The sequence below is a fragment of the Giraffa tippelskirchi genome, chromosome 5 (assembly GCF_054371585.1).
Source record: "Giraffa tippelskirchi isolate mGirTip1 chromosome 5, T2T-mGirTip1v1.2.pri, whole genome shotgun sequence".
Classification (NCBI taxonomy): Eukaryota; Metazoa; Chordata; class Mammalia; order Artiodactyla; family Giraffidae; genus Giraffa; species Giraffa tippelskirchi.
In genome coordinates this window covers 22,840,034-22,859,671 of record NC_137279.1, presented here as the reverse complement: position 1 = coordinate 22,859,671, position 19,638 = coordinate 22,840,034, and the positions used below count along the sequence as shown (strand labels likewise).

The 19,638-nt window shown below is 40.2% G+C and overlaps 1 protein-coding gene and 1 long non-coding RNA gene across 8 annotated transcripts in view; one reads left to right on the top strand and one right to left on the bottom strand.

The window, feature by feature from the left end:
- Positions 1-19,638, top strand: part of LOC145507328 (uncharacterized) — a 29,792-nt gene that overhangs the window by 9,235 nt on the left and 919 nt on the right. The window contains exons 10-14 of the long non-coding RNA XR_014054778.1: positions 2,124-2,207; positions 2,646-2,878; positions 6,356-6,948; positions 16,627-16,824; positions 18,818-19,157. This is a non-coding gene — a long non-coding RNA (uncharacterized LOC145507328). The remainder of the gene's footprint in view (positions 1-2,123; positions 2,208-2,645; positions 2,879-6,355; positions 6,949-16,626; positions 16,825-18,817; positions 19,158-19,638) is intronic.
- COP1 (COP1 E3 ubiquitin ligase) overlaps positions 16,944-19,638 on the bottom strand; it is a 218,880-nt gene continuing 216,185 nt past the window's right edge. For all 7 annotated transcript variants that reach the window (XM_081493670.1, XM_081493677.1, XM_081493674.1 and 4 more), the window contains 2 exons: positions 19,415-19,459; positions 16,944-17,281 (listed from right to left, as the gene is read on the bottom strand). In XM_081493670.1, coding sequence (XP_081349796.1) covers positions 17,264-17,281; positions 19,415-19,459 — 63 coding nt within the window. In that variant the 3' untranslated portion in view covers positions 16,944-17,263. The remainder of the gene's footprint in view (positions 17,282-19,414; positions 19,460-19,638) is intronic.

Genomic DNA, 19,638 nt, shown 5'->3' with positions numbered 1-19,638 from the left:
GCCCATTACATGCATGCTCCCAAGGTGATCAATAGCTAGTCTTTAAGAGAGAGGACGTGACCACACCTCTATCACGCATAGTTTCTCCTAATGTTATCTTGGTAACTAGGGAGACCGCTTGTGTTGACTTGATCCAGAGGTGAAAGAAACTTCTCATATCGTTAGATCAAAAGGTAGTTTTGCAAACTGGAGCATGGTGCCCACGAAAGGCTATTACCCTCCGACACAAAGTGGGAGATGGGGGAGCTGGCTCCCTGGATGTTTGTGTTTCAAAAAATGTCTTCCAGGAAGTCCCAGGTCCAGGAGAAAACATTTCTTAATTGGGACACTGGCAAGAGGCTTATTTAGCCAACACAGTTGAGGTCAATTATGAAGATTTAAACACATTTGAAAAGGACAGAAAAGAAGTTCTGAAAGAAAAAGGGAGCTGTTTTTTTCTTAGTTTCAATATGAAGACTTAAGCCTCATTTTAATTTCTGTTTGCCCTTACAATCTCCTCCCTGTGTTACTATAATAACCTTATAATCTTCTAATTATTTCCTTTGTGGCGTCTACCTTTCTCTGGGCAGCTTACAGTTGTCTAAATATCCAGTAAGTTTATAGTAAAATGGGAACAAATTAATTACCAGAATTACAATTTAACATAAGGATGAATTTAAATAATCAGTGTGACATATACAGAATAACCCAGTGTCAACCTGGTGACATCAGGCCAGTCTTTTGCAGTCTTTCTGTCTATTAATTAGATGCTCCTCTTTCCCACATTATCTTTCTAAACAAAGCAGTTAACATTTTTTTGTGTGTCAAATTTAGAGCTTGAGCACCTGGGTAGATACTAATTGTTTTCACTTCGTTATCATCAAAACCACTAGTGAAGATGGTTCTAATTGTACTCTGCTAATAACTGGGCTGCTGTACTAAAGCCCAGCCCATATCCATACTGAGAACACAATATAGTGCTGATGAGAAATATTTGGTTGTGGGGACCATTACTGGGAGCACAGAAAGAGAGAGTAGGGTGACAAATAATATTGTTTGTTTTCTAATAAATGTGATTTTCAAAGTAAGTGGAATAATCATGGCTGTGAATAGGACAGCTAGGCAGCCTGTGAGAGTAGTAATACATTCTCCAGAATATTTCTTTTCAGTTGAGGTCAATACCAGTTGCTTTCTCTGGAAAAGTTAAGTGTTGGGTCCTTTGAAGTACCCACAATCCAGTCTCCCATGATACTAGCTTCACATGGGAAGCATGTCCTTCACTTTGGTGGCATATGCGTAGACAGCAGCAGAAAGCATCCCTTCCCACTCAATGAGAGCCATCTTTCTTCTGTAGACATAGATGAAGTCTCCCAGTTGACAGGGGTGGTCGACTTCCTCCAGCAGATCCTTCCAGATGTTTGTGACTTTAACTTTCAAGGTTTCTGGAAAAAGAAGTCTTGAACACAGTTTTAGGTATTGAACATACGCTGCTGTTGCTGCTGCTAAGTCGCTTCAGTTGTGTCTGACTCTGTGAGACTGCATAGACAGCAGCCCACCAGGCTCCTCTGTCCCTGGGATTCTCTAGGCAAGAGTACTGGAGTGGGTTGCCATTTCCTTCTCCATTGAACATATGAGTGGATTCCATTAAATTGGACACAGGACATGGCCTCAGACCCCAATTCATAGGCCTGACAAACATAAGTTCAAAAGAAGACAATCCATGCCTGCTTGTAGGGGCTATTCTAATTTCTAATAAGACTAGTGATAAAGCTCTAGGCCAGTGTTGACCTGCCAGATGCTGAACCTTATTCAAGGCATGGTGGCACCAGTGGTAAAGAACCCGCCTGCCAATGCTAGAAGACATGAGACGTGGGTTCAATCGCTGGGTTGGGAAGATCCTGTGGAGGAGGGCATGGCAACCCACTCCAGTATTCTTGCCTGGAGAATCCCCATGGACAGAGGAGCCTGGTGGGTTACAGTCCATAAGGTCACAAAGAGTTGGACACGACTGAAGCGACTTAGCACGCACAAAAAGTTTGACTCACTTGTTCTCCTTGCCCAGAGGACCGGGGCTTATGGGAATCTGTAAACATTGGTGTAATTTCTGGAGAACAGTAGAACCAAAGTGACTTTTTCTGATTCAGTATTGTAAGCGAGCCTCTACCACTGCCTGTGCATCAGCTTTTGAAAAGGAGACGACTTCAGGCCACCCAAACATGGTACTCAACGTAAGTAGACACAATCTACCCACCCTTCCTCAGGCATTACTTTTATGAAATCCAATGGCTTCCAGGTTCCTAGTAAAGCTGGTCAGGGAGAACTTTCTGAGCTTGCTTTCAGAATGGCCTGTAAAGAAGTCTGTTGACAAATAACACATCTCTTCTTTACATGTTTTGAATTATTTTACCTTTTTGGTAAGTGTAGTATGAGCTTAGTGTATTTAAATCCTTCTTTTATTCGGGTGACTTTGTTGATGACACAACATCAACCAAGCAAAAAGGCACTAGTTTGTGTTAGGTAATTTCCATGGTCCATTTTCTTTTGCAAAGCATGGCATTACTGTTGGTAGGAATGTAAATTGATACAGCCACTATGGAGACTAGTCTGGAGGTTCCTTAAAAAACTAAAAATAGGACTACAATATGACCCAGCAGTCTTACTCCTAGACATATATCCAGAGAAAAACATAGCCTGAACAGACACATGCACTCCAGTGTTCATCGCAGCGCTGTTCACAACGGTCAAGCCGTGGAAGCAACCCAAATGCTCCCCAACGGAGGAATGCATAAAGAGGTTGTGGGACATACATGCGATGGGATATAACTCAGCCATAGAAAAGATCAAAATTGCGCCATCTGCAGAGATATGGATGGACCTAGAGACTGTCATACAGAGTGAGGTAAGACAGAAAGAGAAAAACAAATATTGTATATTAATGCATTTATGTGGAATCTAGAAAAATGGTACAGATGAACCTACTTGCAAAGCAGAATTAGAGATTTAGACATAGAGAACAAACATATGAATGCTGGGGGCAGGGAGAGTGGGGTGGGATAGATTGGGAGATTGGGACTGACATATATATACTTCTATGTATAAAATAAATAACTAATGTATAGCATGGTGGAAAAAAAGAAGGTATAATCTGTTTATGGGACATATATTAAGTTAACCTTAAAAATGCATTCTAATATACATTAGGTGCAGACAAATAATGTTTGATTCCACTTATGTCAGGTACTTAAAATAGTCAAATTCAGAGTCAGAAAGTACATTGGTAGTTGCTAGAGGCCCTGGGGCCGGGGTAGGGGGCTAGTAGGGAGGGGTGATGGGGAGTGCGTGCTTAGTGGGGACACGGTTTCTGTTTAGGAAGGTGAAAGTTTTGGGAGACAGATGATGGTGAGAACTGCACAATGATGTGAATGTCCTTAGTGGCACTGAACTGTACAGTTAGATATGGTTAAATAGTATGTTTTATATTATGTGACTTTTACTGCAATAAAAAGTTTTTTTAAAAAATGAACAAACATTTCTTGTTGTCTTGAAAGTGCAGCTCTGCCATGTTTTGACAGCAGCTTTTGCAGTTCTGTCAGCAAAATGAATTGCTGATATGTGAGCTGGCAGTTGTAAGGCGCTTAACAGATCAGCTTTCAATTTGACACAAGATTTTTTTTCATTCTCATTGAAGTCAAAAGTTTTCTATTTTAAAAAAATTTTGCATGACAGACACCAAACACATATTTACTGCAAATACATAATTTTCATTGTAAGTCCAGAACCAAAAATTGCAGCTCTAGTAACCATTAACTCAGCAGCTTGTGCCAATTTAATTTCAGATAGAACATAAGCCACCAAGATTTCATGAGAAGTAACGACAGCATAGGAAGCCTTAAAGTTGGCCATTCTTACTCTGGGTACATGACCCATCAGCAAACATTATCAAATCTGCTTTTTGATCTGAGACATCTGATAAATCACACTGAGGCCTAGTATCTTCTTTTATTACTATTGTATAATCACAATCATCTACTTGATCAGGATCTTAGAAGAGGGTAGCAGTTTAGGAGACTGTACCTCCCAAGCACAGTATTAGGACTGGATACCAATGCCCGCTCATAGCTGGCTTGAAGGCACTCTCACACATGTTGCGCTTATACAATTGTAAGATCGCTGTCATAGCAATGGGTATGCACATAAGTCAAATGACCCAAGGTAAGAGATGAAAACTTTTCAATAACAGTGGCTGTGGCCCCTGCCCCTGCTCCGAGGCACCCAGGCATTACCAGTACTCCAACATCCAGAAAATCTGAGAAATAAGCTATTGGTCTATGGCCTAGTCTCAGTTTGGAGTTAATACGCTCTTAAGTAGTAGTTCATCATCAAACAAGTGGAAAGGTGTTTTTTTTTTTTCAAAATCTGGACTCCCCAAAGCTGAGGGAGAGGCTATAGCCAATTTCAGTAGTGCAAAGCCTCTTAGACTCTAAGGAGCAGACGAGGGGGTCTGGAGAGTTATGGAATTGCTCTGTCAGAGGTTATGCACACTTGGCAAAAGCTGGGATCCATTATTGTAGCACCTAGTCCCCCATACTATGTTTTTTCGTAGCAGGCTGTTTTATATGCAAATTTGGCTGACTCTCAGACTGTGACATTTTTGGCCTTGGCTGACAACCTTGTGGTTGTTGTTTAGTCACTACGTCGTGTCTGACTTGATCTTGAGTTAAATTAATTCCATTAATCCCTTGGGCCCAAAGCGATGCCTCAATTTGTTCTGGGGTGCTTTTCCAGCACGGTGTGAGATTGCCACTCTGCCATCCCTCTTTTCTTTCAGAGGGCACATAGCAAACAATTCAAGTGCTTTTTTCTATTTTAGGGAGCTCCATGAACACTCTGACCAGGGTACAGAATATAGTGGCCTTCAATTGGTACAGCAGGGCTCTCCCTAATAGGTTTACAGGAGAATTAGGAGAAAGTAAAGCAAGCATGCTCCTCAGTGAGGGCAACTGTCTCTATGGGAATCACGGAGGAAAAGGAACAAGAGGGCTGACCCAAAATACCAACAGCTTGTATTACCTTTTGTCACATGGAAAGTGAGAAATTTCTGAGGAAATTGCATGATAAGTAGCACCCCTCTCTACTGGAAAAGGCAAGAATAGATTAACCTGAATAAAATTTATCAACATATTTGCTTCCCCACTTTCCACCTCTGAGAGTCCCTCAATCTCTTCATTCTGAGCCATTTGCCAAATATTTCCTGGCAAAGGTTTTTTCCTGCTAGACCTTCCTGATTCGCTTACCCCTGCAACCTCCTCATATTCCCATCTCCCTTTAAGGTCCTTCCACGCCCTGATGTTTTGCAATGATGATGTATAGTTTTGTCCTTTTCCTTTGCTCTCTTCATAGGCTGGCCAGAGTTGGGATTATTCCTTTTACTGAAGAGTCCTAAGTAGCCAACACAGCAGTCTTTAAACTCTCTTTTTCTTTGTCCTCTGGATTATCCCCAAACTGAGTGGCAGCTGCTAAGGTTTGAACACTAGTCGGTGCTTGCTATCCTGCCACCTTCTCCTTAATCTGGGTTTGGAGAATTGTCAAGAGAGCTGAGAGAAAGGTTGCTAAGACTGGAATGTGGATTTGATCTGCCCCTGAGTCCATTCCCATAATGTTAGAGAGAGCCTCAACAAACAGCACAGAAATCAACAGTGAACTCCCTGCCTTCCGTGTACACTGCCCACAACTTCTCCCAGCTCACCTTTATTGGAAAGGCGTCCAGTCCTGCCATCAACAACCCCTCTCCATGGGTCTTTAAGGCCATCCGTTCTTCTGCGATTGTAGGGAGTGGTGGAGTATTGCCCTCTCTCAGCACAATGTCCTCCTGTAGGCGATCATTTCCTGGCCCACAATGAGCTTGCTACATCAGATACTTGAAATCTGTTGGTCCCCAAAATCCCCGCAGCATCTAGGGCACACTCGGGGCTGTAAACTGAAAATATGCTGAGGACCATTGCTGCCAACTTTTGTGGATCTTCCCAAAGTGCGAGGAGAAAAAAAAAAAGCCTTTAGATGAGTGACATTTGCGGGGGAGAAGGGTGTGGTCAACTCAGTATTTCCTTTGTGCCTGAGGGGCTTGGGTGGCTTCTCAGCTGCACCAGCTTTGCTAGAGATCCGAATAGGAGGGCTGGTTTTCCTCATATTGAAATAGGAAACAGGATTATACGCACATTGGTTTCTTTTCCCATATTTGTATGTATCAGTGTAACTCCTTTCTCGTTCGTCTCTCCAAGCATCTAGTGCAAATACTGTCCACCCTGCAGCGTTCATATAAGGACTCAGTTCTCAGTCACCCCAGCATCTTGATCATTCCTCATGTCTGCCTTTCCAGCTACATGGTGTGTGTATGAAAAGGGACTCTAGGAGGTGGAGTCTGGTCTAGGACATGAAGAAGACTCAGGGCTAGTCCAGCAGGCACACCATTCTGCATCCTCCATCAGCGGGTAACACCTTACCTGCTGTGTAATGTACAGCTAGCAAAGTCACGCACATCTTTCTCAGGGAAACCCCCTCTTCGAGGGAATCACCGTGTCTGATCGTTCTCTACTCATCCCCAGGAGTCATTGTAAGACAGGGAGGGGAAAGTGAGACAGCAGATGAAGGTGGAGGAGAAAGAGAAAGCACCTCGGACTTCCACATTCCTGAGTTGAGACTGGGGATTTCCCCGGTGGTCCAGTGGTGAAGAATCTGTCTTCCGGTCACTGAGCCCAAGTGCTCTGGAGCCTGCTCACGACTACTAGAGATGACTTTCTGCCGTGATGAAGGCTAAGCACAGCCAAAACAATAAAATAAAAACAAAACAAATCTAAAACAAAACAAAAAATATCACTTCCCTGAGCTGTGAGGCTGGTAAGAGGCTTATTTAGCCATGATGAAGATTTATTTGTATCTATCTGAAAAGGAAAGAAGTTCTGAAAGAAAAAGGTGAGGAAGTCTTTCTCCTTAATTTCAACAGGGAGAATTAAGCCTCTTTTTAATTCGTAGTTGTCCCTGCAGTAGGCAGACAAGTATTCCACCTTGCTTTCCTCGCCCTCTGCGTCAATGAATTAGGATCATATTTTCAGATTTGAAACAGGTTTGAAAGGATGATTCCAAAGGATGATTCCAGGCCTCTGTCTTCTGGCTGCTGAGTGTCTGAATCATTTAAGACCAATAGTTGTGATCACCTCTGATGACCTCCCAGGATGGAGAGGTCACCCACTAATGTTGCCAGAGGCTTTCAGTGTTTCAGCAGTCTGATAGGTTCAGAGTTTTGCCTCAAATATGAGTCCTTTCTGCTATACATTAATGATTAAATAAACATCACTAGACGATTATCATCAAACTAGAAGATTCCTCGCTGTTTTGACAGCCAGGTGTACCTGTTCTCATCTTTGAAGATAACTCTCACCCATGTCATCTGGCAGTTCTTTGGTCAGCAGAGGTAAACTGGACATATGACTCAGTATTTTTAGAATGTCATTGAAATCCTATATCCTCTATGGTTGGTTTAGTCCCTAAGTCGTAATCGACTCTTTGTGACCTTATGGACTGTAGCCCACCAGGCTCCTCTGTCCATAGGATTTTCCAGGTGAGAATACTGGAATGGGTTGCCATTTCCTTCTCCAGGGGATCTTCCTAACTTGGGGGTAGAATCTTGGTCTCCTGCACTGCTGGCAGATTCTTTACCGACTGAACCACCAGGGAAGCTATATCCTCTATACAACACATTTTAACACTCTAATCTGCCCTTTTAGCTCTCTTCCCACTATAATATATGCAGTAAATAATTTAACCCTTCTAAATATGCTTTAAAAATAATGCTGACTTCACAGGATTACTGTTATATAGAAATTATTTTCACACGTGTATCTTACCTGCCTAGGGCTCCACGAAGGGATCACGTCCTGTACTACCGGCTATCTTCCAGCATGCCTGGCAGTAAGATCTAGGCCTAGTGGGGTGGGTAAGGGGTATTCCACTGAGATAGAATTCAGCTCAATCTAGGAAAAAACCCACCTAACATTAGAACCATCCAGGCAGGATGTTTCAGGAAACAGCGCACTCTCTCAAGCGCTAGATGTACTTCAGTAGACACTACAAGACTACTACTAGCCACGGTGCCCTTCGAAGAATTTGGACACTGAACAGGGTGTCCAATTCACTGGTTGCTTTGGAGAGAGGACTGGCTCTTTGACCCTGAGAGCAAAAAAGAAGGGATTACTTAATGAAATGTACTGATTATATGGTCAGAAGGGCTGGATTTCTGTTCAAATGGCCTTCCCTCCCCACCCCTCAGCTCAAAAAGGTGAAAACTAATGCCAAGGTTCTGATAATGTAGAAACAAGAATAACGAGTTAAAAGCACTTGGCGTCACTAGACTGCTTACCCTCATATACCAAGGAGAGGTGAGGAGAAGGAGAGACAGAGACATCCCTCTCCTGTCCTAAAGATTTGTTATGACCAGAAAGGGTGGCTAGATGCTAGAAGAACACTTCCAGGGGAAAGAAACCTTGGGAAACATCTTTGGCTCCACTTGTGGCACTGTGGGTATCACTCTCTTCCACGATAACCAACCTCTTCTCTTGCCTGCGGTCACAATTCCCCCTCCCTCCTCCACTCTGGTTGCCTGTGCAGAGCAACAAGACCCCAGCAAAGGTGTTCCAGGTTTGTAGCTAAATCCTACTCTAAATCTTCTCTAAGGAGAGAATGCACTGGGCATGTAGTCGGAAAAGGGACATTTCAGAAATTTCACTGTGGGCATTTTCCTAATCTTTCATGGCAGCTATGACGATGGACTTTTGGCAGGTCATCTCAGAAGTAGATGTCATGTTTAGAAAGTACAGGGATAAAGCCATTATATGGACATACTGAAACTTCCAGAGCAGCTAATCTTAAACTTTTGCTATTCCATTCTTCTGTGTCTGATGGCAATTTTTATAATTTATACTTCATTATTCTTCATAATGGAAAGAAACTGAAAAGTAACTACAATTTTAATATGCATATGCTAATACTACCCTGTATTCAAGGAATGCTTTTTAATTTCCACAAGTGCCAGAGGCCTTTCCAGAGAAGATATGTTATTGAAACTGCAAAGCTTTGCAATTCAGAAACATAGGAATACCATATCCCAGTTCTAAGAATAGCAGGGTAAAAAAAAAAAGAATAGCAGGGTAAAAAAAAAAAAAAGGAATAGCAGGGTGCCCTTCCCAAGAGAACCACAGGGCTCATGAGAAGTTTCTCCTGGGACTGGTCAAAGAGAATTTGAAAAGTGGAAATGAAGACTCTTTCTTAACAGTTGGCCAGAGTTTGGTATGAAAAATATTGAAAAAGTAATAATGTGCTTGCTAACTGGGCTGGTTAATTTGAACAGTTGGCCAGAGTTTGGTATGAAAAATATTGAAAAAGTAATAACGTGCTTGCTAACTGGGCTGGTTAATTTGCTTAATTTAGGGAAAAAAGTCATTTTGTTGCATTTTTCAAAATTTAACCTTCGAAATTGAATGCTTCTATGAGACTCAGTCATTCCAAGAAAATATCTGTCAGGTTCCACTTCTCCATGAAAGTGGTACGAGCTTGAAAAGCTGCTTTTATATTCAGAAAAGAAATTTCAATAGCACAGGATGAAAGCCCCAGAAAGGAAAGTAAAGGGGCGGGGGAGTCAGCTTTGCAAAATACCCTCGGTTTTCACACAGAAAACAGGCTGCCTTCTGCAAAAATCTTGTCAGAGTATTCAGTGAAAATAATCTCAAACCCAGGCCTCTCAGCCCTCTCTGTTCAAGGCATAGAGATCTTCTTACTGTTCATTGAGCTTTGACAGAAAAGAGTGTCCCTTGGTTCTGTGCAAATGCAATACCAAGGTGCATCCACACTGCTTGTGTGCACTCCTGTGGAACGGCCATCAATACAGCAACAAAAAAGCTTTAGTCATGTGGTGTGCCCTCCAAAACAGCCTTCCAGGTTCCTGTGCTAGAGACACACCATTATGGCAAGAGAACCCCATTACTTTAGAAATACTTTTATCCTCTTGAATGTAAGCTCCAGATTGATTGGATTTTTCATGGCTTTCCTCTTCCTCTGTCACTGCTGTTTGGTGAGCACTTTAGAACACAGGTCATCAAACCTGGGCCTGCAAGCCAAATTCAGCTGGTGGATTTTTGGATGGCTCATGAACAACCCATGGTTTCTACATTTCAAAATGCTTGGAAAATAATTTTGAAACATATTGTTGACACTTGATAATTAAATGAAATTCAGGGACTTCCCTGGTGGTCCAATGGCTGAGTCCATGCTCCCAACGCAGGAGGCCTGGGTTTGATCCTTGGTCAGGGAACTAGATCCCACATGCCGCAACTAAGAGTATGCATGCTGCATCGAAGACACCACATTCCTCAAGGAAGACAGATTCTGGATGCCGCAAACAATACCTACCCAGTGCAGCCAAAGATAGAGAGTCACATCTCAGTGTCCATGCATCAAGTTTCATTAGAACCCAGGCACACTCATTTGTTTACACTTTGTCTAAGGCTGCCTTCACATGCTAAAATGGCAGAGTGAAGTCATGACAGAGACAATATGGCCCACAAAGCCTAAAATATTTATAATCTGACCCTTTACAGAAAAAAATTCTGCTGACTGCTAGCATGGAAGAGACTACCTCATAAAAGGGGCTTCAAATTTTGTTGAATGAATAGAGGTGCCATATGTAAGTGGCCCTCGGACCTTACTCATCTTTTTTGAGCAATAGCCCATATCCATTATGGACCACTAGCTGAGGATACCAAACATGGGAGTAAACTGAGTTACTGCATATGTGCTCAGCCTTGTCCAACTCTTTTGTGACCCCAGAGACCGTAGGCTCTCTTTTCATGGAATTTTCCAGGCAAGAATACTGTAGTGGGTTGTCATTTCCTCTTCCAGAGGATCTTGCCCACCCAGGGATTGAACCTACGTTTCCTGCATTGCAAGTAGATTCTTAACCACTGAGCCACTAGGAAGTCCAAGCTGAGCTGCTATTAGGTTACAATTTCACCAAAGCTCACTTACAAAAAAGATTCTGCAATAGAATAGATTCTTTCAGGTATAAAAAACTAAAGGTTAATCTTTATAACAAGTAATTACTTGTGTTTGCCTTGGTTCTTCCTCTGGAAAATCCTGAAGACTATTTTTGTATGTTTTTCTCCAAAAGGCTCCTAAACCTCTGGTCACAGATTAGTACTGACAGTAGGGCAAAAGCAGTACAGGTAGGAAAATCTATAAAATCACTTTCAGAGAGATTGAAAAATATACTATACAATAATCGATTAACCCAGACTACTACCATCTTCTGGAATTTTAACACAGAATTCATGAGCATCCCTACCCAGTTCCAATCTGATGCAAGATCTTCAGAACTTGGGCACTAGGGAGTTTGATTTGAAAACTGGTCAACGACAAATGACTCACAGAGAAACAGGAAGACATTAAAACCACAAACAAATGGGAAGATTTCTTTTCTCATATTAAGAAGCTGCAGTGATCTTAGATGAAAAGAAGAAACAAATGACTGTAGGCACTCAGATATCTTAGTGACTAAGTCACAAGAATGACAATGGACTTTCCATAGTATAATCTATTTTCAGAGATGAGCGTATTACTCTCAATGAGTAGAACTGAGAGATAAATACGGAGTGTAGAGGTTTACTTTTGCAAAACTCAACAGTTTCTTAGTGGTGAAGTTGAGACTTCACTTAAATCTCCTCTAAACTCCATGTTTGCTGCCATTTTTGTTTTAATTAAAGTGGTAGCTGTGACAGATCACTGTGGTTTATCATGTACTCCTCCAGCTTTAAATCACACTATTGTCTTGCACTTCGTTTTGAAACTATCCTCATACCTTTTGTTTTTGACAAACTCACCTTAGAACAGTTACTTCAAGATTTACAGAAAAATTGTGAAGAGTTCTTCATATAGCCTATACTCAATTTCCCTATTATTAACTTCTTGCATTAGCATGGTACATTTTTTACAATGAATTAATATCAACTAAACTCCATACTTTGTTTAGATTTCCTTAGCTTTTATGTAACATCCTTTTCTGTTTCAGGATCCTGTTCAGGACATCACATTACATTCAGTCACTCCTTAGGCTGTGAGCTTCTCATTTTCCTTGTTTTGATGACCTTGACAGTTTTGAGGAATACTGATAGTTTAGTACAATGTCATTCAACAGGGATTAATATATTTTTATCATTCAGACTGGATTTATGAATTTGGTGGAAGATCACAGAGTTAAAGTGTCATTTTTATTATATCATATCCAGGATACATAGAATCAACAAGACATAACTTTTGATGTTGACCCAGATCACTTGGCTAAGGTAGTTATTTGTCAGGTTTCTCCACTGTAATCTTTTTTTCTCTCTCTTTCCACATTGGACTCTTTGGAAGTCACTACACACAGCCCATACTTAAGGAGTAGGGAATTATGTTCCATCTCCTTGAGGGTTGAATAGCTATATAATGTGGAATTCTGCAGGGGAAACTTCATTTATTCCATTATTTATATAAGCACAGACTCAAAGATACTTAAATTTTGAGTTATAATCTATATTCCAACACTAATTTATTTTATTGCTCAAATTGTTCCAACTTTGGCTACTAGAAGCTACTCGAGCCGTTTTCTTTGCTTCCCTTGGTCTTGAATGTTTAGTCTTCAGCTGAGATGAAAAATATTCCTGATATAACTCCCCTACCCTGATCCTTAATCCCTAAATGTATTTTCCAGTACATCTAGGCTACTAGGGTACTTCTGTATTTTTACTTATCTATTTCTCCCAGTGGATGATAAACTTTTTGAGGCAGGGATTACATCTTTTTTAAAATTTTATTTCCTTATTTATGGCTGTGCTGGGACTTGGCTGCTGCCAGCTGTGGTGGGCGGGGCCTGCTCTCCAGCAGTGGTGCTCTGGCTTCTCACTTTGGTGGCTCCCCTCCTTACGGAGCACAAGCTCTCGAGTGTGCAGGCTTCAGCAGTTGTGGCACACGGGCTCAGTTAGTCCTCAGCATGCAGGACTAAGGAGAGAACCCATGTTCCCTGCATTAGCAGGTGGATTCTTTTTCTCTTATTTGTGGCTCCGCTGCTGTGTACAGATGTTCTCTAGTTGCAGTGAGCAGGGGCTGCTCTTTGCTGAGGGCTGCTCCTTGTGGTGGCTTCTCATACTTGGGAGCACAGGCTCTAAAGAGGCTGGACTTCAGCAGTTGTGGCAGATGGGCATAGCTGCTCTGCGGTGTGTGGGATCTTCCTGGACCAGGGATTGAACTGATGTCCCTTGCATTGCAAGGGGGCCTCTTAACCACTGGACCACCAGAGAAGCCTCAGGGATTACATCTTATTTATTTTACACATCTAGTATACAGTATCAATACATAATGCCTCGCTCGTACAAAGAAGGAACTTAACAAATATTTCTAGAATGATCACTATGGTTTTCTCTTTAGTCCAAGAATCCCGGGTGCTTAATATGTTAACCAGAAGCCATACAGGAGTTGGTTATTAACTGTTCTGGTAGGAGCTACAAAGTGCTACTATTACAAGTGTCAAAGTCAGTCATGTAATGCAATAAGCTTGGGATCTAAGTTAGCACTTCCTCACGTCTCATTTGTAAGTAAGCAGACTTTTCCTATTAATTTCAGTTATACGTGCATAATTACATTAAGGGTAATGACCAATTACCTTTCTATTTAGAACCAAAGCTAGGGAGCTTCTAGTTCTGCTTAACTTAGACAAGTGGTGTTCTCAAAACAGGATACAGGAATTTCAGTCATGAGGTTCCCAAGAGACTTACTGCTGGTTGAGGACTGCATATCCACTGAAGAAAAAATATGTGCTGAGCTGCATTCGTTGTTGTCAATACTTATGAGGAAATGACTTTAAAATTAATCAAGAATCTTCCAAGATGTAGGAATAAGATGAACTCTAATAAGATGAAACCGATTTTGAGGTTGGATCATGCTACCACTCTAGTCCAAGCCACCATTAACTCTTGACTGATCACCTTTCCTAAATGCACTCTTGCCTCCATCTATCCATTTACCATAAATGAGATCATGTCACTCCATTTAACACAACCACTTAACTCTTTTATTACAAAATTCAAAATTTTATGCATGCCCTAGAAGGTTCCATACTTTTTGGGGCAGGTCCTTTATCTCTTCAAAGACATTCCACACTCATCTCTTCCTTAACTAGTAATGGTCCAGCCACTCTTATCTTTCTGAGGTCATGGCACAGTCCCGTAAATTTTTTGATGTCTAGTACCTCAATCTTCTTATAAGAACTTTTCAAAGTTTTTCAATCCTTAATGTTTCTTGTGCATGAGTTGTGTACCTAAGAACAAAGGCAACTTGTCTAAGAAACCCTCACAAACACACTGAAATAAAGACTAGATTAAAACATAAAAACTCATATTCTTGAGTTAGAAGCTTTTCTGGTGTTAAAAATGTACATCATCTTTGAGCTTTAATTAACTGATGTTATTTTTCTGAGAAAGAGTAATATTTAATTTTGACATCGTGCAGAGACTAATTCAAATTTTAAAATGTTTTCTATTTACAAGAAAGAGTTAAACACAAATTTAAAGAAAACATCACCTTCTTAATAAGCTATTAAAAAATTGAGTCCCTTTGATAACTAACGGTATCCTATTGCAATCTTCCAAATGTATGGAAATTAACATAATCTTATAATGCTGAGAGCTTGAGATAAAACAACAAAAAAGTCAGACCAAACAAAAATCTTAATAACCTGCTTCTATTTAAATGCATTCAAAGAGGCATTAACTCTCTGCTTCCTACTATGATGACTTTCTGGACATATGTGCCTGAGTAAAGTTCTTTAAGTGAAGAATATACATGTGAATATTCTTTCTCTATTTTTGCAAAAGGTCATTCATTAATCTCAGAAAAGAATCCCAACCGACATTGTTCTGGCTGATGACAGGTGTAACTTTTGAATGATAGTGATCCTTCCTCTCAGAATTGTGTCTAAAAATTTATCAGGTTCTTAACTCCCAGATGTTATTAGTTAAGATACAACTGTCTTGAAGCTTTAAAAACTGAAAAATTTCACTTAGGTTTCAGGCTTACTCATTTGGCAGTAAAAACTAACCTGAACTGATGAAGACTATTTTTAGTCTTTATTAATCTCACGTAACGTGAACATTGATACATTTTGCTGCAGAAATATTAATGTGTTTAAAAACCTCCAGACTCTGTCAGAGGATGTTATATAATACATAGTATATGTACTCTAGGGCTTCTCTGGTGGCTCAGCAGTAATGAATCCACCTAGATGCAGGAGACTCAAGTTCAATCCCTGGGTCAGGAAGATCCCCAGGAGAAGGAAATGGCAACCTACTCCAGTATTTTTGCCTGGGAAATCCCATGGACAGAGGAGCCTAATGGGATACAGTCCATGGGGTTTCAAGAGTCAGACAGAACTTAGCGACTAAACCACCACCACCACTCTATTGCTTTCCTAAAAGTCAAAAAGTTCTAAATTCCAAAATGCATTTGGCCCAAGGGTTTCAGATAATGAAATGTGGACCTGTAGTAGGTTTCAATAATTTTAAATAGAGGGATACATGGGATAGTCTGATCACCTTTATCAACTACATACTTATTCATACTAAACTTTTCCAGGTGTCTATTTCTATAAAATACATGTGGTATATAATTCTGATTATCTTTATCTAAAACGTGTTCAGACTTAAAATAGCTCAAATAGAAAGCTTCTGCTTTTTACTTTTGCTTTTACTGCTACTCTAAGTTCTTTCCTTTTACAAACTGAAATCAATGTGCAAAATTAACCAGACAGTCTAAGAGATTATATGGTTTGAACATTTGGGAAATAGGGCTTCAATTTCTTTTCTTCTAAGTGAGAGGCTGGCAAATGATGGTCTGTGGACTTCTGCCTATTTCACAGCTATGCCCATTTATTTATATATGGTCTGTGGCTGCTTTTCAGCCACAATGGCAGAGCTGTGTAGCTGTGGCAGAGATCATATGACCTGCAAAGCCTAAAATATTTACTATCTGGCCCTTTATCGAAAAAGGCTTGCTGAGCTTTGATCCAAGTCGATCACCCCACAAGGGGATTAATACCTATGACTACATTATAGCCATGACTTTATAAAATAAGTTGGTTTGTCTGCATTTAGGGCTTATTTAGGGCTTCCCTGGTAGCTCAGCTGGTAAAGAATCTGCCTGCAATGTAGGAAATCCTGGTTCATTTGATTCCTGGGTCAGGAAGATCCGTTGGAGAAGGAATAGGCTATCCACTCCAGTATTCTTGGGCTTCCCTGGTGGCTCAGCTTGTAAAGAATCTGCCTGCAATGTGGGAGACCTGGGTTCAATCCCTGAGTTGAGAAGATCCCCTGGACAAAGGAACGGCTACCCACTCCAGTATTCTGGCCTGGAAAATTCCATGGACTGTACATTCCATGGTGTTGCAAAGAGTCAGACATGACCAAGTGACTTTCACTTTCACTTTAAGGCCTTATGGGTGACATTTCAAAGGCAAAGATAGAGATAGCTGTCACAGACTGATATTCCCTTTCTGTCTGAATGTGGTCTCAACAGGTCAACATGTTAGACCCTTGGCCAGATCCAGAGGGACTGAGGAATATGCTACTTGCTGATAACATAACTCTGGTCAGAGGATGAAGACAGAACTTCATAAGGTGAAGTTAACAACGTTCCCATCGATTGTAAACATTAAATTCACTGAAAAGAATCCATATGCTTTATATTTATGTTGATATGCATAATTCCAAAGAGGTAGGGAAATATGGATCTTACAAATTATTCATCAGTATATTGTAATTCATGTGTGCTATGCTTCTTGGAAAGACAAAATTATCTTTTGCCATATTTGACAAAAAGTTCCCCAGCTCAGCTGTGGCTCAATAAACTTTTATTATTTTTTTGTTATTTATTTTTATTCAAAAGAATTTGTTTCCCTATCACAAAAATTAGATAAGCATACCACCAACAGCAGCAAAGTCCGTAGAGTTACATTGATGGTTGACAGTTCACTGGGTATTCCCAATGTCCCGAAGGTCAAAAGGAAGAAAAACAGGGAAAGAAAAAAATACTCAAAACAAATCCAAAACCCATGGTGACTTTGGGGAGAGACATTGCAGGATCTGTCTTCTCTTATTGTCAGCTGCAGATGTACTTCAGCAGAATCTAGTACAATTTAACTTGAGCAAACCCTTCATACCAACTCTAGCACCTAATAGAGAGAAAAAAGAATCAGTGTAATAAAACAGTTTTACAATATAGAAAAAGTTTAATCAGTCTTTATTACATTGTAAATAAAGAACCAAACCAAGTAATCATTTCCCAATTGCTAAAACGCCAAAGACTTTGAAGGGTTTAGACATTAATCCATTCTTACTTTCAATTTGATAGCTACATGAACTCTTTCAGGTTAGTTATCTCTACAGTTAGCTAGGGTGCCTTCGAGATAAACTACATAAAAAATAAAGATAAATAACTGACTGATGCACAGCGTGAATATGATGTTTTTGGAATATTATGTTGGTATCTTTCTACAATCATAAGAAAAATTTTAACTATTATTGTTTAGAATTTTAATCTATTTCTTGCATTGACAAGCATCTCATAGTGATCAAGGTATTCAGGACCTAAAATCTAATCTTTCTCTATTGCTTCTTTTATTTTCAAGTCAACTATCTGGGTGTCAAGATATTTTGTTAGCTATCAGAGTAGTACCTTATCATACAAAAAAAATTGTGATATTGCTAAAACTAAAAATAAGAAAAAGCAATGATCAGTTATAAAAAGAGTAGAAGAAATGGCTGAGAAAGGATATGGAATGTGAGGACAATTATGAGTACTGTCAAAAAGGATTATGTTAGATGGAGACTGTAATTCTAGGTGGTTAAGAATTAAAGGGGCAACTTATAGCCTGCTGTGCTAAGGCCTGAGTTATACGTGTGCTTCCCTAACGCTTTTTGTCTTTATATTTGGCAAGCACGTTACTTTACATAAGAGGTGGCTTAACCAGTAACTGCTGAACAGAAATCCTAGATTTATCACTGAGATTCTATAAGTATGTATGTAGCTTTGAGCTTTCTGTAGATACATTAGCAATACCAGTTGCCTCAAAGGCCAAACATGCAGAAGGCTGCTTTTTCAATACAGCCTTGCCATGAGAATAAAGAGAAACTGAGAGACTACAGAATCACTTAAAATGGAGATTCTAAGATCTTCTACCATCTTGTATGAGGCTTCCATAACATAGCACTGGCTTTTGTCCATGACTCTCTAATAAGGCTTCGCAAATGAAAGAAACCAGATATATAAAAAGAAGTATACCATGTAAATTAATTTGACCGGCTAATAGTGCTGTTCTGCCTTGCATTTGCTCCTTTCATCTCTGTAGGGCAGTGTGTGAGGCTTGGATTTGCTCTCTTGATTACTGGGTCATTCTCCACTCAGGATGAGTGGAAGGAAGCCATGGCAAAATTAATGTTAAGTGGCAGGGAAACAGATACATCTTATTAAAAAAGAATGCATTCTGATACTTCTTTATCAGCAGAGACTATGTGGAAAGAACTGGTACCCACAGACTAAGTGCTAATCAAACCCATGTAGTAAAAACCCTTCTCCAAGAGGATGTTTTGTTTAAAAGCTCACTGCTTGGCTCAGGATTTATTTATCCAATGTATTGTACCTAAGTGCTCAGTATCCAATGATGTAACTAGATAAATTTTTTTATTTCCTTGAACCTCTAACTACCAAGAAAAGCATGTGGAATACTATATCTGAATTTGGGAATGAGGCTGTGAGTGAAGAGACTAAATCAGTTTTCAGATTATACCAATGGCCTGATCACATGATCAATCAATGTTCAACAGAAAAGCAGAATTCCTTTTCTTCCCCTAGCAACTGAGGAAAAATCTACTTGTCAAGGTAGAAAAGGAAGAAAAACAAGAGGAAGAGCAGAATACGATAAGACTTAAAGACATTTTAAACTTTGCTAAGTGTCTAAGCATCTGTTGCTGTATCTTGGCTTCTGTCCCCTGAATGCCCAGCGGGACAGCGGCACCGGTGTAACAGCAGCTGAGTGGTGAGTGGCCCAGGTGAGTGCTTACTAGTCTTCATCTGGTTGTCATGCTGACCGCCCTTCAATCCCTTCAGCATCTGTATAACCTCTAACGAGTACTATCATCTTCTCCAAAGTTGCAAGCTACCTGTTCTTTTCCCCTTCAATCAAAGCCATTTCCAAGCAGAGACTCATGATTTGGCATGCTCTCTAAGGCTTAGTACAACTCTATATTTCTGTGTTATAGTTATAGTCTGCTATAGCCTAAAAATGGAGATGTATAAAATAGCTTACCTTAATTGTACCCTGACTGTTAGCAGCAATCAGCACATTGGACTCCTAGAAAAGAACAAGAACTTTTAGGGTACAGAGAAGGATTTCCTGCAGGGCAGCCCGGGAGAATAATTTCCTCTTCATCCTTCTTTCTTTCACTTTACCCTAAGACACCAATACAATCTAAACTGGAGAACCAACTTTAACATGTTTTTAACTATGAATTATAAATTCAAAATCCCATA